Raw genomic sequence first — 20,310 nt, forward strand, 5'->3', positions numbered from 1 at the left:
AACTGAGGTACTAATTAAGTCACCTGTGCTCCAGTATGGCTATCCTCAAAACCTGGAAATGTGCCTTGAGGACCGTGGTTGGGAAGGTCTGAAATTCTGCATTGTGAGGTAGCCAGCAGGTTGATGAATGCAGCCACAGTAGGAATCAGACTGATGTTTAGTGATGCAGGATAAACTCATCTGAATATTACATTGATACATGGCGGAGCAGGGACAAGTGAGATATATAATAGAACCCTGATATCTGTAAGCACCATGTGCAGCGGTTCTCCTCCTCCTCCTCCTTATCTCAGTCTGTATATTATTTGCAGGGAGGAGATACAGCACACCCTCCCCTTCCCCCTCCTTTGAGTTTGGATTATAATGGATTAAAGTGCAGTCAGAAAACCAGTGGATTGCGCCTGCTGCCATTGAATGGCTCAGGTCACCGTTCCCTCCCTTCCCTGTCTTGCAGATCCCGTAGGGAGCACCTGATCCCTCCTACAGCTGTCATTATCCTTCCCGACTGCAGAACATGGGGGAGATCCCTAATCTGGTTAAAATCGCGGTCTCCCTTAAAATCCAGCCTAATGACGGCCCGGTGTATTTTAAGGTGGATGGGCAGAGGTTCGGCCAGAACCGGACAATCAAATTACTAACGGGAGCCAAATATAAAATCGAGGTGGTTCTGAAACCGGGAGCGATCAAAGCGAAGTAAGTGCAGGCGATCTGTCATGTATGTATGTATACATGTAAGTATACATGTATGTATGTATGTATGTATATATGTATGCATGTGAACTATTGCAGCATTATGCTACCTGCATGTTATATGCATGATACATGGATATTCTGCAGTCACCGGAATATATCTAATGTGAGCACCGCAATGGTTAATCCCTCTGAATGCTATTCACTCCCTTCTTGCCGGTCAAGGGTCTCTCCTTCCTTCCTCCTGCACTGAGCTCTCATCAGCACAAATACTGTACAGCGATGATAATACACAAACATCACTTTCCCCTGTGCCAGGCTGCATGGGATTATATAGCACAGCATGTACACAGTCTAGTCATAGCATCCTTATAGCTGTACAGCATACAGTGAGGGGCAGTAAGGCCTGTGTGTCCTTTATGGCAACTGTCATCTGCAGAGGCGATCAGGATGCATGAAATGCAGATCCAAGATCTATAAACATGAATCCCGTGAGATCTGAGGTTAAATTACTGCTGCACTAATAATGTGCTATACAATTGTCTCAGTGTAATACTTATATATGTGATTTAAGGTTTGTGCATTAAAAATAGAAACCATGCATAGGTAATGCCCCGGCAGAATGACCAAGCACCATTTTTGTAAACAGATGTTTTGGGATTTGCAGAGAGAAAATGGGAGATAATCACAGCATGATGTATAGGCACTGTACATACTGTATGAACCATCTTATAACTAGGTAATAAGGATGGATCACGGAACATGCTATGCAAATTGATGTGTGACAAGACCTTGTAACAATGTTTATTGGCAATTCATTTTAATACAGAATATACTGTTTGCTATGTTTCTGCTTTGCAATATAAGAATAAAGTAATGAAAAAAAATCAGTTACTATATTAGTAATTATAGTGACATATTTTTATGCAAAAGTCATTTAAAAGCAATGTCTAATTCAAGACTATTGATCCTATTGTAAGGGTATCGCTGGGAGGAACTGTTTACTATGTGTATGGAGAATCCTCATTAATCCGTGTTGATTGCAATTTCATAGAAGAAGCAAATCATTCCAAAGAGGAATTATGCTACTTTCAAGGAATGGTGGACAAAGAAATCTGTGTCTATGTTGTACATGATTATAACCGCAAAATTCTTCTTTTGCAGATCTGGCCTTCTACTACTTCTAATAATAATTGATAACAATTTGCTAGCAAATCTAAGGGGCCTAGCTATTAAAAAAATGTGATGGGGCCAATTATCATACCTTATCGCTGCTCTTAAAGTTCGATAAATAAAATTGAATGTACAAAAATAAACAACTTTCTGTACATTTGAATAGTGTTATTATTTTCCATATACTTAAATACTTCTTTTCAATATCACGCAATGTTGTATATTAGGGAGGGATGCAATGTATTCCGGTACTTCATCCCGGTGCCAATAGAAGCCTATGACCTTTTTTTCAGGATGCCCCCTGAGTGGGTTCCAGTATGATCCCACCCAGCTCCGCCCACAGTGCGCGCGCCTTACTCTGCATGCGCAGAAATATGCCAGAGGGACTTCTGGGTCATAAACCCATAAGTCCCTCTAACACAAAGGACGGCTCTTACCGGGAGAGCTGTCCAGATCTCAATTAGGCCCAGAGTGTCTCTTTATGAGCCAGTGTATAATAAACCCACTATGAATATTGTCACTGATTCTTTTATATCAGCACTCACTAAAAACGCACCATCACCATCAATACAGGAATAAAGTGTGAATTCTTGTGATTTGTAATGTCCAGACAACGCTACACTGAGTATTTCTGCATGTAGTTATTTATTAAACTGTATCATGTCATCCGTTTCAGGACTTTGAATTTAGGAGGAATGATCATTCCCCTGGAAGAGAAATCCAGAGACCCTCAGGTTGCCTGTTACACAGCATTTTATGACACAGAGGGAGTGACCCACACCAAAAGCGGGGAGAGGCAACCACTCCAAGTCATTATCCAGGTACTAAAACAGTGGTTGTCGCACTATGAGATGGGCTCAATGCCATGGAGTGGTAGGGTGCGCCGGGGCAGAAGCGGGTTCTGTTTCCAGGGCACAGAGCAATGATCTGCTCTGTTAAGGGTAATTAATTACAGAGGGGATAGAATGAATTACAGCATGGGGGTAATCAGTAAAGAGCTGTTGGGGATAAATGAATGACAGGTTTTTGTTGGTGGTGGGGAAAATTATATGCATAGGAGGGTGGTTGGGAATTCATAACAAGGGAGGGACTTTGGTGTTGGATGTGGGAGGGTGGTGTTAGGGGAAATGAGTTACACTATAATTCATTATAGTAGGTTATTGTTAATGTTAGAAGATGTGTAACGTTGGCAGCAGGCTAATGTCAATGTTAGGTGTATATCTGACATCAGCCTTGATTATACCTTTAACTGCACTGGTTTAGGTGGGACAGTCATGATTTTAGGAAGCTGTCACAGTCAGGCACTTTTTCACAATCCCGGAACTGCTGGTGTAGTGTCCCGCTCACCGCATCCTCAACTGCCATTGGGTGGGGGTGGTTTTAGGGGCGGGAGTTGTATTCTATGTCTTTGCTGACTTCAGAATATACTGTGAATGTGTGTTATAGCCATGGGCAGGGTCGGCTCGAGGCACGTTCGGCCAGTGCGGTCGAACAGGGGCGCCACCCAATAGAGGGCGCACCCTTCCAACCATCCCGATTTCAGCGGGACAGTCCCGTTTTTCGGGCACTGCCCCCGCTGTTCCACCTGCGGGCTGAAGTGTCCCATCGGTGGTAGGGAGGTTGGGCACCCCCACCGCCGCAACTAGGACACCTAACACTTGGTTGCTTATACTCTGTTGCTTATCTGGGTGTTATGGTCGCTAATGTAGCAATGTATATTATCCTTGTCCTGTATTGTATTGTATTGTACTGTAATTCACTGGCCAACCTATTTGTTTTATGTATTTTGTAAGGCTCTACGGAACACTTGTGGCACCATATAAATGCATCCATTCAGTGCAGGGAGAGGGCTGGGGGCAGCCCAGGTACTGAAGGAGTGCTGGGCTCGCCCCCAGTCTGACGTTAAATGGGAGGTGTGCCATACGGTCACGCCCCAAATAATGTCATATAGGGGTGTGTCATATGGTAATTAGGCCACACTCATTTTTGGGCACACGCGGGGTTAAGGGGCATCGGAGTCCCTGTCTGCACAGGGTGCAGATACTCCTGGAGCCGGCCTTGGCCTTGGGGACAAGATCAGTAAAATACACAGGAACGTGGTCAGTGGTGTCACAGGGTCAGTAAAATACACAGGAACGTGGCCAGTAGTGTCACAGGGACAGGGTCAGTAAAATACACAGGAACGTTCCCAGTGGTGTCACAGGGACAGGATCAGTAACCTCTTCCTATCTGGCCTCCCCAACCCATCTCTCTCCTCTCCAGTCTGTCCTCAATGCTGCTGCTCGGCTCATCTTCCTCTCCAAACGCTCTACATCTGCCTCCCCTCTTCCACAAGCCCTACACTGACTCCCCTTCCAGAACTCAATTCAAGGTTCTCAAACTCACTTACAAAGCCCTCACCCGTTCCTCTCCCATTTACATCTCTGACCTTATCTCCCTTCATTCTCCTGTCTGTCCTCTTCATTCAACTAATGCACGCCGCCTCTTATGCCAACTGATTACTTCCTCCCACTCCCGCCTCTACTGCTCCCCACCTTTGAATCTCTCCCTCTCCCTATCAGACTCTCCACCTCTCTACAATCCTTCAAACGGGCTCTCAAGACCCACTACTTCATCAAAGCCTTCCAGCTCTCATCTTAACTTGCTGCAACATGCTCTTTCATGTCTACCCCATCTGTGTCACACCTGTTTGTCTGCCCCTCCCATTTAGAATGTAAGCTCACATGAGCAGGGCCCTCTACCCTCTTGTGCTTCTCCTTACTTTACTTGAATCTACTTCTTACTCCCTACTAGGGCACCTAACATTTGGTTGTTTATGCTCTGTTGCTTATCTGGGTGTTATGGTCGCTAATGTAGCAATGTATATTGTCCTTGTCCTGTATTGTATTGTACTGTAATTCACTGGCCAACCTATTTGTTTTATGTATTTTGTAAGGCTCTACGGAACACTTGTGGCGCCATATAAATGCATCCATTCAGTGCAGGGAGAAAGATGGGGGCAGCCCAGGTACTGAAGGAGTGCTGGTCTCGCCCCCAGCCTGACGTTAAATGGGAGGTGTGCCATACGGTCACAACCCAAATAGTGTCATTTAGGGGTGTGTCATATGGTAATTAGGCCACACTAATTTTTGGGCACGTGCTGGGTTAAGGGGCATCGGAGTCCCTGCCTGCAAAGGGTGCAGATAGTCCTGGAGCTGGCCCTCGCCTTGAGGAAATCTAGATGTTCATGATGGTCTCAAATAATTTGCACCATTACTGCGAAATTAGTTGTTAATGTTTGTAATGGGGAGTACTGCAGTACAAAAATAAACTGTACTGTATAAAAAAAATAATACATTACACATAATATTGTTCAATACAGGACAGAGAAAAACTACTTGCCAGGTTTGCCTGTGTCCCAGTTAATCAACAGTGAAACCATTATTTGGCAATAATATATATCATGGTTTATTGCTGAGCTTACTAATATACATGACATAATTGCAGCACTTACAGAGAAGATGGGTTAATTGACAGGTTTATAAACCTGCAGAAATCTATGGGCTGGATAATTTATACACCGGAACGTGGCCAGTAGTGTCAGTGGCATGGAACCAATAATGTCACAGGGACAGGATCAGTAAATACACAGGAACGTGGCCAGTGGTGTCACAGGGACAGGATCAGTAAATACACAGGAACGTGGCAAGTGGTGTCACAGGGACAGGATCAGTAAAATACACAGGAACGTGGCCAGTGGTGTCACAGGGACAGGATCAGTAAAATACACAGGAACGTGGTCAGTGGTGTCACAGGGACAGGATCAGTAAAATACACAGGAACGTGGTCAGTGGTGTCACAGGGACAGGGTCAGTAAAATACACAGGAACGTGGCTAGTGGTATCACAGGGACAGGATCAGTAAATACACAGGAACGTGGCCAGTGGTGTCACAGGGACAGGATCAGTAAATACACAGGAACGTGGCCAGTGGTGTCACAGGGACAGGATCAGTAAAATACACAGGAACGTGGTCAGTGGTGTCACAGGGACAGGATCAGTAAAATACACAGGAACGTGGTCAGTGGTGTCACAGGGACAGGATCAGTAAAATACACAGGAACGTGGTCAGTGGTGTCACAGGGACAGGATCAGTAAAATACACAGGAACGTGGTCAGTGGTGTCACAGGGACAGGGTCAGTAAAATACACAGGAACGTGGCCAGTGGTGTCACAGGGACAGGATCAGTAAAATACACAGGAACGTGGCCAGTGGTGTCACAGGGTCAGTAAAATACACAGGAACGTGGCCAGTGGTGTTACAGGGACAGAATCAGTAACCTCTTCCTATCTGGCCTCCCCAACTCCCTTCTCTCCCCTCTCCAGTCTGTCCTCAATGCTGCTGCTCGGCTCATCTTCCTCTCCAAACGCTCTACATCTGCCTCCCCTCTTCTACAAGCCCTCCACTGACTCCCCTTCCCTTTCAGAACTCAATTCAAGGTTCTCACACTCGCTTACAAAGCCCTCAACCATTCCTCTCCCATTTACATCTCTGACCTTATCTCCCTTCACTCTCCTGTCTGTTCTCTTCATTCAGCTAATGCACGCCGCCTCTTATGACAATTGATTACTTCCTCCCACTCCCGCCTCTACTGCTCCCCACCTTTGAATCTTTCCCTCTCCCTATCAGACTCTCCACCTCTATACAATCCTTCAAACGGGCTCACAAGACCCACTACTTCATCAAAGCCTTCCAGCTCTCATCTTAACTTGCTGCTACATGCTCCTTCCTCCCCTGTCTACCCCATCTGTGTCACACCTGTTTGTCTGCCCCTCCCCTTTAGAATGTAAGCTCATATGAGCAGGGCCCTCTACCCTCTTGTGCTTCTCCTTACTTTACTTACATCTACTTCTTACTCCCCACTAGGGCACCTAACACTTGGTTATTTATGCTCTGTTGCTTATCTGGGTGTTATGGTCGCTAATGTAGCAATGTATATTGTCCTTGTCCTGTATTGTATTGTACTGTAATTCACTGGCCAACCTATTTGTTTTATGTATTTTGTAAGGCTCTACGGAACACTTGTGGCGCCATATAAATGCATCCATTCAGTGCAGGGAGAAAGATGGGGGCAGCCCAGGTACTGAAGGAGTGCTGGTCTCGCCCCCAGCCTGACGTTAAATGGGAGGTGTGCCATACGGTCACAACCCAAATAGTGTCATTTAGGGGTGTGTCATATGGTAATTAGGCCACACTAATTTTTGGGCACGTGCTGGGTTAAGGGGCATCGGAGTCCCTGCCTGCAAAGGATGCAGATAGTCCTGGAGCTGGCCCTCGCCTTGAGGAAATCTAGATGTTCATGATGGTCTCAAATAATTTGCACCATTACTGCGAAATTAGTTGTTAATGTTTGTAATGGGGAGTACTGCAGTACAAAAATAAACTGTACTGTATAAAAAAAATAATACATTACACATAATATTGTTCAATACAGGACAGAGAAAAACTACTTGCCAGGTTTGCCTGTGTCCCAGTTAATCAACAGTGAAACCATTATTTGGCAATAATATATATCATGGTTTATTGCTGAGCTTACTAATATACATGACATAATTGCAGCACTTACAGAGAAGACGGGTTAATTGACAGGTTTATAAACCTGCAGAAATCTATGGGCTGGATAATTTATACACCGGAACGTGGCCAGTGGTGTCAGTGGCATGGAACCAATAATGTCACAGGGACAGGATCAGTAAATACACAGGAACGTGGCCAGTGGTGTCACAGGGACAGGATCAGTAAATACACAGGAACGTGGCCAGTGGTGTCACAGGGACAGGATCAGTAAAATACACAGGAACGTGGCCAGTGGTGTCACAGGGACAGGATCAGTAAAATACACAGGAACGTGGTCAGTGGTGTCACAGGGACAGGATCAGTAAAATACACAGGAACGTGGTCAGTGGTGTCACAGGGACAGGGTCAGTAAAATACACAGGAACGTGGCCAGTGGTATCACAGGGACAGGATCAGTAAATACACAGGAACGTGGCCAGTGGTGTCACAGGGACAGGATCAGTAAATACACAGGAACGTGGCCAGTGGTGTCACAGGGACAGGATCAGTAAAATACACAGGAACGTGGTCAGTGGTGTCACAGGGACAGGATCAGTAAAATACACAGGAACGTGGTCAGTGGTGTCACAGGGACAGGGTCAGTAAAATACACAGGAACGTGGCCAGTGGTGTCACAGGGACAGGATCAGTAAAATACACAGGAACGTGGCCAGTGGTGTCACAGGGTCAGTAAAATACACAGGAACGTGGCCAGTGGTGTTACAGGGACAGAATCAGTAACCTCTTCCTATCTGGCCTCCCCAACTCCCTTCTCTCCCCTCTCCAGTCTGTCCTCAATGCTGCTGCTCGGCTCATCTTCCTCTCCAAACGCTCTACATCTGCCTCCCCTCTTCTACAAGCCCTCCACTGACTCCCCTTCCCTTTCAGAACTCAATTCAAGGTTCTCACACTCGCTTACAAAGCCCTCAACCATTCCTCTCCCATTTACATCTCTGACCTTATCTCCCTTCACTCTCCTGTCTGTTCTCTTCATTCAGCTAATGCACGCCGCCTCTTATGACAATTGATTACTTCCTCCCACTCCCGCCTCTACTGCTCCCCACCTTTGAATCTTTCCCTCTCCCTATCAGACTCTCCACCTCTATACAATCCTTCAAACGGGCTCACAAGACCCACTACTTCATCAAAGCCTTCCAGCTCTCATCTTAACTTGCTGCTACATGCTCCTTCCTCCCCTGTCTACCCCATCTGTGTCACACCTGTTTGTCTGCCCCTCCCCTTTAGAATGTAAGCTCATATGAGCAGGGCCCTCTACCCTCTTGTGCTTCTCCTTACTTTACTTACATCTACTTCTTACTCCCCACTAGGGCACCTAACACTTGGTTATTTATGCTCTGTTGCTTATCTGGGTGTTATGGTCGCTAATGTAGCAATGTATATTGTCCTTGTCCTGTATTGTATTGTACTGTAATTCACTGGCCAACCTATTTGTTTTATGTATTTTGTAAGGCTCTACGGAACACTTGTGGCGCCATATAAATGCATCCATTCAGTGCAGGGAGAAAGATGGGGGCAGCCCAGGTACTGAAGGAGTGCTGGTCTCGCCCCCAGCCTGACGTTAAATGGGAGGTGTGCCATACGGTCACAACCCAAATAGTGTCATTTAGGGGTGTGTCATATGGTAATTAGGCCACACTAATTTTTGGGCACGTGCTGGGTTAAGGGGCATCGGAGTCCCTGCCTGCAAAGGGTGCAGATAGTCCTGGAGCTGGCCCTCGCCTTGAGGAAATCTAGATGTTCATGATGGTCTCAAATAATTTGCACCATTACTGCGAAATTAGTTGTTAATGTTTGTAATGGGGAGTACTGCAGTACAAAAATAAACTGTACTGTATAAAAAAAATAATACATTACACATAATATTGTTCAATACAGGACAGAGAAAAACTACTTGCCAGGTTTGCCTGTGTCCCAGTTAATCAACAGTGAAACCATTATTTGGCAATAATATATATCATGGTTTATTGCTGAGCTTACTAATATACATGACATAATTGCAGCACTTACAGAGAAGACGGGTTAATTGACAGGTTTATAAACCTGCAGAAATCTATGGGCTGGATAATTTATACACCGGAACGTGGCCAGTGGTGTCAGTGGCATGGAACCAATAATGTCACAGGGACAGGATCAGTAAATACACAGGAACGTGGCCAGTGGTGTCACAGGGACAGGATCAGTAAATACACAGGAACGTGGCCAGTGGTGTCACAGGGACAGGATCAGTAAAATACACAGGAACGTGGCCAGTGGTGTCACAGGGACAGGATCAGTAAAATACACAGGAACGTGGTCAGTGGTGTCACAGGGACAGGATCAGTAAAATACACAGGAACGTGGTCAGTGGTGTCACAGGGACAGGGTCAGTAAAATACACAGGAACGTGGCCAGTGGTGTCACAGGGACAGGATCAGTAAAATACACAGGAACGTGGCCAGTGGTGTCACAGGGTCAGTAAAATACACAGGAACGTGGCCAGTGGTGTTACAGGGACAGAATCAGTAACCTCTTCCTATCTGGCCTCCCCAACTCCCTTCTCTCCCCTCTCCAGTCTGTCCTCAATGCTGCTGCTCGGCTCATCTTCCTCTCCAAACGCTCTACATCTGCCTCCCCTCTTCTACAAGCCCTCCACTGACTCCCCTTCCCTTTCAGAACTCAATTCAAGGTTCTCACACTCGCTTACAAAGCCCTCAACCATTCCTCTCCCATTTACATCTCTGACCTTATCTCCCTTCACTCTCCTGTCTGTTCTCTTCATTCAGCTAATGCACGCCGCCTCTTATGACAATTGATTACTTCCTCCCACTCCCGCCTCTACTGCTCCCCACCTTTGAATCTTTCCCTCTCCCTATCAGACTCTCCACCTCTATACAATCCTTCAAACGGGCTCACAAGACCCACTACTTCATCAAAGCCTCCCAGCTCTCATCTTAACTTGCTGCTACATGCTCCTTCCTCCCCTGTCTACCCCATCTGTGTCACACCTGTTTGTCTGCCCCTCCCCTTTAGAATGTAAGCTCATATGAGCAGGGCCCTCTACCCTCTTGTGCTTCTCCTTACTTTACTTACATCTACTTCTTACTCCCCACTAGGGCACCTAACACTTGGTTATTTATGCTCTGTTGCTTATCTGGGTGTTATGGTCGCTAATGTAGCAATGTATATTATCCTTGTTCTGTATTGTATTGTACTGTAAGTCACTGGTCACCTATTTGTTTATGTATTTTGTAAGGCGCTACGGAACACTTGTGGCGCCATATAAATAAAATGATGATGATGATAATAATGTCTGTAGGATTCCAGAGATAGTCTCTGTGCTGATTTTTGTCTTCATACAGATACAGTAGCGTGTTGTCAATGCCCCTACTCTTAAAATTCTTCTTTGTCTGTTTGAAACGCAAGCAGGAAAAAGGGATACATTTAAATCCCTGCAGCATTGTTCTGTCATGCTGATAATCATGGTCAGTCATACCTGCCTACATTTTGAATCTCCTCTTCAAGAGATCACAAAGGAAAAGTCAAAGGGACAAGTCCGATTACCATGATGATATTTGAGCAGAGGGGTGCCAGCATGATGGGTTTATTCTTCTAGAGGACTTCATATGAAACTGATTTGGGATCCAGAAGCCTCTCCTATACTCCTGGTAGTCTCTCCAGACATGTAGTGATCATAATGAACAATTAAATATTAGTAATGCTGGGCATACACTATACAATTATCTGTCTGGTGGGAAGGAAAATCTGGTCCATTTTCTAGTGTTTGGGAGCAAATTTCTATTGTTATTTGCTCCCATGCATTACCAGGTTTTCATTCCAACCAGCCAGATTGGACAGATATCTGATAGAGAATTGCATAGTGTATGCCCAGCATTAGTTTGAAGCAACCGAGCTCAGACCACATATCCCGTTCACTTATGTTATCACTCTGGACACTTGATTGTTCCTTGAGCATAAAGAGCATCATGGACCTGCACTTTCATGGTCTGTCTGGGATTACAGCAAAGAGAGACTAATGTTTTTTCAAGACTCAAAGCAGCTCTTCCACAGAGACTCTAGTGTTAGAGCACCTTGACAAATGTGATCCCCGAATCGTTGATTTACCTCATGTAAATACAAGTCATATGTTTAAAGACTCCGAGTGCCACTGGTCATTCTTGTTCTGTGTATATATAATAAGAGACTTGGGCGGGATGCCACTCATAGCATGCATACTGGGTTAAATAACGCCGGTATGCATGGATAAAATCACAAAGGATAGCTCTCCCTGTAAGAGGGTCTTTGGGGATTATGTCCCTCTCAGGGGGAGTCACAAGTAGAAGCCCATAGGCTTCTATTGAATAGCACGGCATCTATTCACAGTGTAGGGGGAGCCATAGGGGAAGTCTACGGCGTACGAGATGTCCCGCATTTTGAAACATAAAAGTTGGGAGGTATGTTATTGAGCACCTCCATCTAAAGATGACGTTGCCCACTGCATCCAAACCCCAGAATGTATTGCATTCCAGGGCTTGGTGCATATGCGCTAAGCGGCCAAGCTTCCAAATACGTAATTTTCTGAGGTTTGACTGCAAAAACCGCCATAGTGCATCCCACCCAGTGGCAGTACATCCTGCAAATGCAGCAGCTCATATCTCACATACTGCCTAAGCCAACCCTCAGAGGCGGGAGATGACATTGCTGTGCCGCGTTGTGATTCCTGAGACTGGCTGGCCCAGTGCCGGCACTAGGTGTCTTTGCGCCCAGCGCCATTCCGTGTTTCCCCTCCGCCCGCTCCTTCCATATGTCCTCCCCCTCACCTTATAATAATACCTATGATAGATGGGTGGAAGGCGTGGATTATCTCCGGCCGGACCCGGCGCCCCTGTGCGGCCGCACTGACAGGACGTGTCAGGAGCCGGCCCTGGGCTGGCCCCACTAGTGCCTTGCTTCCTGGTGGCTGGTCCCTCCCTCATGTCCAGCCACCAATGCTCTGCATTCATGTCTTTAACCCCCTCCCACCGTCCATGCTCCTTCCTAGTCCTCTCCCATGGATATGGCAGAGCTTCTTACACTGAGTGAGCTTCTCTTAATAAAAAGAAAGCAGTAAATATTGTGTGACCTGCATCCATATAATATACACCTACCACCTGAAGGCACATATTGTTGTTGTACGACATTACTACCTCTGCATGTGTCTCTTTGATGTAAGTTACCATTGGCGCATATTTACATGACTGTTTGAATAAAAGGAGGAGGAAATTTTGAAGTGATGACCCACTGTGCCACCACTGGACCCCAGTCTGCCCCTTCTTTACCCCTCCACCCAATTTCTGCCAGTTTCTTGAGACCAGAGTTCCTCCTCCAACAGTAGCTAAATACCCAGGGAGGGTACGATTTTAGTGTTATCTGGGAAGAAGAGGTGTAGCAATGTTATGTGGGAGCTGATATGAGGATGTGTTAAGGTTTTAAATTATATGGGCATCATATGACCTGGTGGTGGGTTGAGTTGTGCAGGTAGAAGCTAGCGATGCATGTCTATTTAACAACTGCCTATACTAACACTAATTTATTTATATATATATATATATAATATATATATGTGTGTATATATATATTAGGGGTGAGCGGGTTCGGATTTCTGAAATCCGAACCCCCCGATCCGAGTCCGATCCGAGTCAGGCTCGACTTTTCCCGCCTGACTCGGATCTGAAATCGAGGCAAAACGTCATTATCCCGCCTTCCGAGTCTCGCGGGTTTTGGATCCTATATAAGGTACCCGCGTCGGCGCCATTTTCTCACTCGGCTGTGGACAGTGAAGAGGGAGGGTGGGAGTTAGGGCTGGCTGGGCTGTGTAGTGTAGTGTAGTGTAGTGCTGCTGTTGTCCACTACTTCAAAGTCCATAGGGGCTGGCTGTGTTGTGCTGTGCTGCTGTTGTTAATAGGGGCTGTGTCCACTACTTCAAAGTCCACAGGGGCTGGCTGGACTGTGTTGTGCAGTCAGTTCTCCATAGGGGCTGTGTCCACTCCAAAGTCCTGTGCAGTGTCCCAGTCCTAAAGGGGTGCTGTAGTGTTGTCCAGGGGGTGCTCTGTCCATCAGGGGTGCTCCCCCCAAGTGCTAAAAAAATAATATATTTTCTGTGTTTGTGAATTGTGTGCGCAGTAGCCGCACGTGCATCAAAAAAGTAGTGCCAAGCGTGCGCCTGTGTCATAAGTAAAGGGCCGGCTGGCTTGACCGTTAAAGGGTGCTGTAACCCCCAAAGTACACTCCAGTCCAAACCAAAAAAAAAATTATTTTCTGTGTTTATGACTTGTGTGCACTGTGGCTGCACGTGCATCAACAAAGGAGCAGCGCCAAGCGTGCGCCTGTGTCCCATAAGTAAAGAGCCGGCTGGCTCATTTCTTAAAGGGTGGTGTAACCCACAAAGTGCACTACTCTCCAGCAAAAATAAAAAAATATTTTCTGTGTTTGTGTGCGCTTTAGCCGCACGTATATATCAATATAACATAAATGGAGGACCAAACTTTCTCCGATAAAAATAAAATAGGGAAAGATCAAGAACCACTTCCTCCTAGTGCTATTGCTGCTGCTGCTGGGAGTTGTTCATCATCCCAGAGAGGAAGTAGGAACATCACTACTTTTACTAAACAATTGACCCTCCAACAGTCCCTAGTGATGAGGATGAAGTACGACAGCAGTCATCCTGAAGCAAAACGTATAACTGAGGCCTTGACTGCTATGTTGGTGTTAGACGTGCGTCCGGTATCCGCCATTAGTGCAGTGGGATTTAGACAATTGATGGAGGTAGTGTGTCCCCGGTTCCAAATCCCGTCTAGATTCCACCTGCATCCTTAAAGCAGCAGCGACAAGCGTGCATCTGTCCGTTAAACGGTGGTGACACCCTCAAAGTGTGCTACACAAACAATTAAAATATTGTTCTTTTTTTTTCTGTCTTTGTGAAATGTGTGGGCTGTAGCCGCACCTGCATCCTTAAAGCAGCAGCGACAAGCGTGCGTCTGTCTGTTAAAGGGTGGTGACACCCTCAAAGTGTGCTACACAAACAATTAAAATATTGTTCTTTTTTTTTTTCTGTCTTTGTGAATTGCGTGGGCTGTAGCCGCACTTGCATCCTCAAAGCAGCAGCGACAAGCATGCGTCTGTCTGTTAAAGGATTACATCGGTGACAGCATCCAAGTAGGCATGTCAGACAGTCCGTACCTGTACTGGCAGGAAAAAGAAGCAATTTGGAGGTCCCTGTACAAACTGGCTCTATTTTACCTGAGTTGCCCCCCCTCCAGTGTGTACTCCGAAAGAGTGTTTAGTGCAGCCGGGAACCTTGTCAGCGAAAGGCGTAGGAGGTTGCTTCCACAAAATGTGGAGAAGATGATGTTCATAAAATGAATTATCAACTCTTCCAGGGAGACCAGCCTCCAGAACGTACAGAGGGACCTGTGGTTCCAGCGGGGATGAATTAATACTCTGTGAGGATGAGGATGTACACACTGAAGATGAGGATGACATCTTGCCTCCGTAGAGCCAGTTTGTGCAGGGACAGATTAATTGCCAGCTTGTTTTGTGGGGGCCCAAACGAACCAATCATTTCAGCCACAGTCGTGTGGCAGACCCTGGCGCTGAAATGATTGGTTTGTTAAAGTGTGCATGTCCTGTTTATACAACATAATGGTGGGTGGGAGGGCCCAAGGACAATTCCATCTTGCACCTCTTTTTTTTCACAAAAAATGTGCTGAAAAACTCGGCTTATACTCGAGTATATACGGTAAAAGTAATTCAAGGCGCTGTCAAATTAAATTTAATCTCAAAATAGATAAGAAATCCTTAATAGACAGCAAATAAAATACAATATAATACATACAATAAAACATTAGACCATATCCCCGCTAAAAGACTCTGGATCCAAATTCAAGACGTGTTTATCATAATCAATAGAAGATACTCTGCATTTCAACTGTGATTCGTAATAATTGTATCCAAGGAATAACAACACAGTCATTAATCTGTATCCACCAGCAAAAAATTGTCTCCAATATAAAATCAGAGTCTTTGTTTTATATTTGAAACATGTTTGCAAGGTAATTGTGCAATTCACGCATAGCACATTGCAGAAAAAAGGCATGGTGTGCTAATAAAAAGTAGAGATGTGCGGGTTCGGTTCTACTCGGCTATGTTCGGATTTGAAAGCTGAACATCGAGGGAAATAAAGGTGAGTATTGGATCTTTTTTAACAGGTAATTCGTTGGGATACTTTACGTTGACAAGGGGACGGGAACATCTGGAAACAGGTGAGTAAGTGTGTTTATGGATGCATTAAAGCTTTATTTTCAAGGTGTTTTGTGTGTTTTATTATCCATTTCTTTACAGATGAACCACAGGTACCAGTGGGCCCTTAATGCCCTGCATGCTGGTACTTGTGGTTCTCTAAGTACCAGCATGCGGGGGAGGCTTGCTGGAACCTGTAGTTCCACTGTAAAGATAATGAATTCTAATTTATACACTACACCTAACACTGTCAACCCACCACCCAGGGGTGGCGGGGATAGCCTCGGGCTAGCAGCCTAGGCCAGGGGTGCCTTGGAGAGGGTGACCCCTTTATTGGGGGGTTCCCAACTCCCCAGGGATCCCTGGCCTGGGCTGACGAACGGTCAGGGCTGATGCTGCGGCTGGGGGGCCCAGTGAAATGGCACCCCTGGCTGTGGCATCAGTCCCCCTTTAGAAAAGATCCAGGGCTGGTTTTAAATATACGGGGGAACCTTACATCAATTTTTTTTTCCGTATATTTAAAACCAGCTCTGTGCCTGGTGCTGGTTCTTAAATTACAGTGGAACTCTACACATTTTGTTCCCTGTAATGTTAAGAACCAGGACTAGCTGCCAAGTCCAGGGCTGGTTAGTGTTTTGGGGGGAACCTCACGTTTTTAACCGTATTTTAACCATTTACACAAAGAAACATACACAATTCACAATTATTTGTGTGTGTTTCTGACTATCTCTCAGCTCGGGGGGTTGAGAGTTTGAAAAGTGATTTTGACAGAGAGTTTGCTCCTATCTCTCCCGAGCTTGTCATCCCGATACTTGGTAAATTTGAGAGATGTATGTGTTAGGTGGAAAGTACTTCCGATTTGGCCCGATGGTGATTTGATTCGAGATTGCTATCTTACCCGAGTTTTACGAGTGAGATTAGAGAAATCTCTCTCTAACTCACCAAACTTTACCTTTAGTAAATTTGCAAGCAGGAAAAAAATGAATAAATCACCCGAGACGGTCATCTCAACCTATCTTGATTCTTAGTAAATTTACCCCTTATTGGTTATTTAAAAAGTAGAAATACCAGTGCTGCAAATTAAACAGATGGACGGTTTAGATGATTAATAAAAATACATTTATTAGATAATTATATATCCTGTGCAAAATACTGCAAATTGGCAAGGAATGTTATAGACAGTCAACATAAAAATCAATTAAGTAAAAATAAACAACTGAGTATCTGTGTTCAAACCGGACATAGGACTCTTTTCCACTGTATCCAGGAGCGTGATTAAAAATTGAGCAGCAAAGGAGTTACCATATTGTGGACATAGATGAATTGACACAGTCCTTTAGCATCCAAAGAGCAATAAATGAAGGCTGTCAGTCGTCCCACTTAAGGTTTCCAAACCCCACCATCGTTCCCCAGTGTATAAAGATATAAGTCCAAATAGCCATCCAGTGAAGTTCACAGAGATCGTCTCTAAGTTGATCTATTAAAAGTGCAAAAAACAATCAGTCTCCACTTGATAGGAATCGCTGACACAATACAATTATTATGAATCACAGTTGAAATGCAAAGTGTCTTCTATTGATTATGACAAACACATGTCTTGAGTTTGGATCCAGGTTCTTTTAGTGGACATATGGTCCAGTGTTTTATTGTATGTATTATATTGTATTTTATTTGCTGTTTATTTAGGATTTCTTATCTATTTTGAGATTCAATTTAATTAATCTGACAGCGCCTTGAATTACATTTATTTCTATTGCTTTAGTCTCTTTTGTGGGTTGATATACAGTATTTCCCACATCTGTATTCAAGGCGGCAGTCAGATAATTCCCCTACACTTCCACTTGGGGGGTGCAGTGCCAGATTTAGTTTTTTAGATTATGCATAAACAATAGGAGCTTTCAGCTTGGTTTTCCTAATGTTCTTTTAGCCTTTGTTCATGAAGATTGTGGGTCAGACTTGTAATGCACATAGGACCTGATTCAGACCCGCTCGCTAGATGCTTTCGCTCGCTCGATGCGTATGCAAATTTGGGAAGGCAGAAGATCGCACGACAAGGCATTAGCATGCCCACTATGTCTTGACGAGTGATCGCTTTGTCTATGCAGACACCCACCAGCCTGTCTTAAGACGCCCACTTGCGCACGTCATCTCCAGGAAATGTATGCAACCAACGGTACATCGAGGACCATCGGATGTGATTGCAGCGCTTGTGGCTGACCATACCCTACCGCAAGCACTGCGAGCACTTCAAAATCCAGCCAGGTGACGTGTACTATGACGCTGCTTCTAAATTATGCACTCCTCTGAAATGGCGTTGAGACGCTCAGGCACACCTGCGTTCACACCTCCACTCCCCAGTTTGTAGCAGCGGTCCCCTGTCACCACCCACAATCGGCTTCTCCTGTCACTCTCTCTGCTGGGCAGTCTATGCACAGCGAGCGAACGCTTCCCGATCTCTCACACTGGTTCACGCACACGCACTGCAATGCATACGCATGCTCACAATGTGAAAATCGGCCAGCTATGAGCGAACGCATCCTAGCGAGCAGGTCTGAATCAGGTCCATAGTTAAAAAATCGTATCAACTATCAGTTTAGGAGCACTACCTTCATTAATTAATTTAAAAACCTCCATTTTCTTTTAATACTTTTTTGTTCAGCTTTCTTCATGTCTATGATCATGGGAGTGCGGGAACATCACTATACTATATATATAATATATATATATATATGTGTGTCACTTCTTGTGCGTTTGAATAGTTTTTTCTATTTTGAATTTAACGCTGCTAAAAATGCACTCCTTAAAACTACAACCGGAAGATACAAGAGGCATCCCGCTGAGAGAACAGGTGGCCTGTCCGTTACTGTGTCAGGAGTCTGAGGGATGTGCCCTGGCTCCCTACGCGCATGTTGGAGACTGGGCAGACCTAATTAGATTATTATATAGATTAAAACAGATATGATGATAGCTATCCTGCATATTGAGAAATGTGGTCAAGAACATCTGTGTGCGGTCATCTTCTGACCACAGGAACAGGCCCTAATGTGTTTTGGAACAGAGCCAGAGTGCTTGAGGTGAAACGCGTAAGTCCATATAGGGAAAACGTCATCTACACCCACTTTGATCGAACACCAAAGGGAAGCCTGCCTGCCGTCTTCTCAGACTTTCTCCTATGCAACCCAGAGGGCAGCTCCCCTCGTAAGTATTCCTGGGAATTTACAGATTAGCTATTCATTTCATTATTTGGTCACCTTATTCCCTAAAAGAGGAACTAAGGCATTTGGCAATCAAATATAATTGGAGCAAACCGAGAGAGAGAAGTGGTCATTTCCCTTTACACTCATAGAGAGGAATAGATTCTAGGAAGTATCAGGCTATACACAATGTAAAGTGTGTTAGCTGGTTTATTCTTCTTATCAGGTACATTAATTTTATCCAGAACTTAAACATGACTATTAGGATTTACTTCGCCACCAGCCACTTTCCTCTTTTGCAACATATATGTGTATGTATGTGTCCAGGGTGAAAAATATACCCCCAGTATTGAAGTACAGGAATACTGATACTTGTGTACCCTAAAAGGTAATGTAAATTTCTACTTCAGGGTCCATAGGGGGTCCACAGGGTTGACCTTGGGGGTATAGCTGGATCTGGATCCATGGGCACCACGCAGTTAAAGCTCATGCTGCTCCCAGGATGAACAGGGTCCATCCTCCTCTATACCCTGCCCCTGAGCCACAAGCACCTCAGTTTTAGTTGGTTCCCGGCCAGAGTCGGGTCACCCTTAGCACAGAGGGGCTGCTTAGCAGCCCCTAAGCTTATTTTTAGATTTTTTTTTTTTTTTATTAAAATTTTTTATTTTTAACTGACTCTTCAGAGCGCAGGCATCAGACTGTCCATTGGATGTCCAAGCTGCCGCTCCTACACCCCGCTGGCGCCAAGACGCCAGTACAGATCTGAGGATCGCGGCGGGTCCCCAGAGTCTGTACTAGCTGGTCCCTGGGGACTCCCGCTACTGCTGCCGGGGATCAGGTAAGCCGCGTGCCTCCGGTCTCTGGGGACTCCCACGACTGCTGCCGGGGATCAGGTAAGCCGCGTGCCTCCGGTCTCTGGGGACAAACCGGTGGTGCTAGTGGTGGTGGCGGGCTCCCCCTCTCCGGAGAAATCCCCGCGACACTAGACCGCCAGGGAATAATGCCGGCAGCGGGAGCCAGCGTCCCAGGGGTTAATTGCTAGCCTTTCTAGCGGCTCCTCAGCTCAGCGCGCCTTTCCACTCGGGTATGGCCACGCAGAGCTGCTTCCTCCTGCGGCCACTTCTCCTCTGAGGTCTCCGGCAGCCATCTTCCCTGGCAGCATCGCAGATCTCCCAGGCCGCGCGTGGACTGGTCCCCCTGTGTACCTCTCCCCTGGTAGGACGGCGTACACAGGGCCTGATTCAGAGCCGTACGCTATTTGCGCTCGCTCGTTCAGAAAAAGGGGCCGGATATTTAAATTGAGCGCTCGCTCTTTGCGGTCTGTTGACGCCTCTATGTCTGAGTGAGCTATTTTGTAAAGACGCCCCCTGGCCGCTCGCATCCT

General features: G+C 45.7%; 1 protein-coding gene across 1 annotated transcript in view; it reads left to right on the forward strand.

The window, feature by feature from the left end:
• The first annotated feature begins 212 nt into the window (after positions 1–212).
• The window catches only part of CNRIP1 (cannabinoid receptor interacting protein 1), a 41,783-nt gene continuing 21,685 nt past the window's right edge, over positions 213–20,310 (forward strand). The window contains exons 1-2 of the mRNA XM_088477260.1: positions 213–693; positions 2,540–2,684. Of these exons, the coding sequence (XP_088333386.1) occupies positions 515–693; positions 2,540–2,684 (324 nt within the window). The 5' untranslated portion in view covers positions 213–514. The remainder of the gene's footprint in view (positions 694–2,539; positions 2,685–20,310) is intronic.

This window comes from Taudactylus pleione, unplaced genomic scaffold (genome assembly GCF_031769625.1).
Source record: "Taudactylus pleione unplaced genomic scaffold, aTauple2 ptg000201l, whole genome shotgun sequence".
NCBI lineage: Eukaryota > Metazoa > Chordata > Amphibia > Anura > Myobatrachidae > Taudactylus > Taudactylus pleione.